The following is a 776-nucleotide window of genomic DNA, read 5'->3' as shown; positions in this document are numbered from 1 at the left end:
GTAGCAGGCTTAAATATAAGTTCTACGGTTGATTTTTTCGTCTAAACTAGTGGTTCTCAACAGGGTCCCTGTGGACCCTGAGGGGTAGTCAACGTGACAAAATAGTAAATTGAGGAACCACAATAGTATTTTAGCAGCACCTGAAAAACTTTTGCTTTAGATGTATGTATTGGTATATATTGCAAGAAACTGCTAGGATTCTTTCTCTAACATTTTACATAGTTCAGCACACACAATTTAATGTGTGAAAAACAAAGCAAGAATTTAAAACCAATTTTTAAACATCAAATGGCTATGGGGGTCAACCAGAATAAAATAGTAATCAAAGGGGCCAAAAGATGAAAATGGTTGAGCACCCCTGGTCTAAACCATTCAAAGCGGTGCCACACTATATATGCATTCCAATGACCGAAACAAATAAAAGATAAAATATATTTTTGTGAATTAGAAACACAAAGTTACACTAACCATCGGACAAAAAGACAACTTGCTGCCATCCAAGTTTCTCCATCACTTTGGCCACTGCAGTCGAAAAATCTTCTAAATCCGGAAGTAATGTACGGATGCGGTCTTTGTTTTCGGACTTGCGAACATAAGCTGATGATGTTGTTAGATAATGACATGTTGGTTCCTCAATAACGTAGTTTGGTGAAGTGAAATGGTCAATAAATGGACCTATGGCAACATCCACTTGGTTGTGCCCGAAGAGTTTACGTGCTGTGATAAAAATATTGGGACAGATATACGACATACAGACATATATATATATATATATA

General features: G+C 36.6%; 1 protein-coding gene across 1 annotated transcript in view; it reads right to left on the bottom strand.

Moving 5' to 3' along the window:
- Positions 1-776, bottom strand: part of LOC106873438 (glutamate receptor ionotropic, kainate 2) — a 79,416-nt gene that overhangs the window by 49,438 nt on the left and 29,202 nt on the right. Inside the window, exon 3 of the mRNA XM_014920796.2 lies at positions 469-717. Within this exon, the coding sequence (XP_014776282.1) occupies positions 469-717 (249 nt within the window). The remainder of the gene's footprint in view (positions 1-468; positions 718-776) is intronic.

Source organism: Octopus bimaculoides, chromosome 6, assembly GCF_001194135.2.
Source record: "Octopus bimaculoides isolate UCB-OBI-ISO-001 chromosome 6, ASM119413v2, whole genome shotgun sequence".
In the NCBI taxonomy this organism is placed as follows: Eukaryota; Metazoa; Mollusca; class Cephalopoda; order Octopoda; family Octopodidae; genus Octopus; species Octopus bimaculoides.
The sequence above is the reverse complement of the archived record's forward strand: the minus strand, read 5'-3'. Positions and strand labels throughout refer to the sequence as shown.